General features: G+C 50.2%; 1 protein-coding gene across 1 annotated transcript; it reads left to right on the plus strand.

Annotated features, from left to right (window-relative positions):
• Nucleotides 1-758: 758 nt before the first annotated feature.
• Nucleotides 759-1,322, plus strand: LAJ45_11603 (uncharacterized protein; the record flags this gene model as incomplete). The annotated part of the gene is made up of 1 exon (XM_046121086.1): nucleotides 759-1,322. One exon carries the CDS (start codon nucleotides 759-761, stop codon nucleotides 1,320-1,322), a length of 564 nt encoding a protein of 187 aa, XP_045965739.1.
• Nucleotides 1,323-1,537: the final 215 nt, after the last annotated feature.

A 1,537-nucleotide genomic window follows, 5' to 3' on the forward strand; every position in this document is an offset into this window, starting at 1 on the left:
GAGTTATTGTTAGAAGCCAGTTGCACAGTGACATGCAAGTACCGGCAGTGTGGTTAGCTACCAACTGTCAGAGTAACTACATTCTGAGCGCTAGGAAGAGGATCTACTCATGGGAGCAATGACTGACGAGTCTGCGCCTCGCCAATGATTAGAAGGCTAGCCAGAGTGAAGCTCTGAGTGCTCAGCGATCCTCCACATCCTCTGAGCATTGGAAGTCCGCCAGTAGTGGAAGAGACTATGCCTGGGAAGTCTACAATAAGCGGAAGCTCTACAGCAATGATTAAGCTTACACCTGAGCGGCAGCTCATTCATGCAGGCCCCTAGTTGTGTGGCAACAAAGGCTGCAGGTGTTACAAAGGCTTTGACTAAGGGTGGTTGCCTTCGGAATCGGAAGCACTCGCTGACGCTTAGAGAGAAGCGGGGTAGCGATGGTATTGCTTCCCTTCCACTAGGAGGCAGCACCGGAACTTAGTAAGGAAGTAGGAGCAGAGAATAGAATCCTTTGGAGTATAAGTACTCAGGATCATTCCCGCCCAACTGACCTGATCCTCATCTTCGAGTAGACCATTATCGGTAGCAGAGCCCTTAAAGATTATTGAGTTCTAGCGATAGTATCTTTGAATAAATCTGCACCTGATTTCTATCTTGCACGGCCGCATCTGTTCTATTGGATTCTAGCGATACATAGATAGGCTGCCCCCGTTACAGATAATCTTTAGTGCTCAAATCACCTTCAGATTATTCTTTCCTCTCACAACATGTCCGCCCTCCCGGCTCCCCAAGCGCCTCTTCAGATTGAATGGCAACCGGCAGCTTTAGAATTCCAAGAGGGACAGACACAGTTGATCCACAAGCCCAGGACGGCGCTCCAGTCCTACATCCCCGGATGTGAGCCCACCTGGCAAGATACCGACGAAGTCACCCTACAGGACTTCTTTGCGGAATTGCAGCGCTACCTGATGCACAGCCTGCAACAGGAAGTCATCAAGGCCGGCAATGCGCTAGCCTTGGTGCAAGAAAGACAAGAAGCTGAGGCAGTCCTGCTCCGGAACGCCTTCGGCTATATGCAAGAACAAGTCTCCTCAGTCCAGGCACAACTCCAGAGTTATGCTCAGAGAGATGACTTAGGAGCGGATGAGATGGAGGACATTGAATGGACAAACCCGGCGATGCCCCCTAACTTCCTGGAAGACATCCAGAGAGCCATTAATGAAGGAAGGCTCTCCATCGCCAGGATGCCTACACCAGCACCTGTCCCCAATCCCGCACCTCTGCAAAACTCCAGGGCCTCATCCAGAGCGGCCCTGAGAACCTTCCTGTAACGGGGGTCTATGGACGTAGGGACTATGATGCCAAGGAATACAACCGAGGCGAAGACGTAGCAATAGGTATTCGAGACTGTGGACTATGGAGTGGCTCTGCCTAGTATGACTAACTAGTTAAGCCCTATGACGAGGTGTAAAACAAAAGTAGTATTCGTGGAGTAAATACAAGAAGTTCCGTGAAGAGAAAAGGAAAGGAAGAGAAACATGAAAAG

Source organism: Morchella importuna, assembly GCF_003444635.1.
Source record: "Morchella importuna strain M04M26 chromosome Unknown Morimp01GS076, whole genome shotgun sequence".
In the NCBI taxonomy this organism is placed as follows: domain Eukaryota; kingdom Fungi; phylum Ascomycota; class Pezizomycetes; order Pezizales; family Morchellaceae; genus Morchella; species Morchella importuna.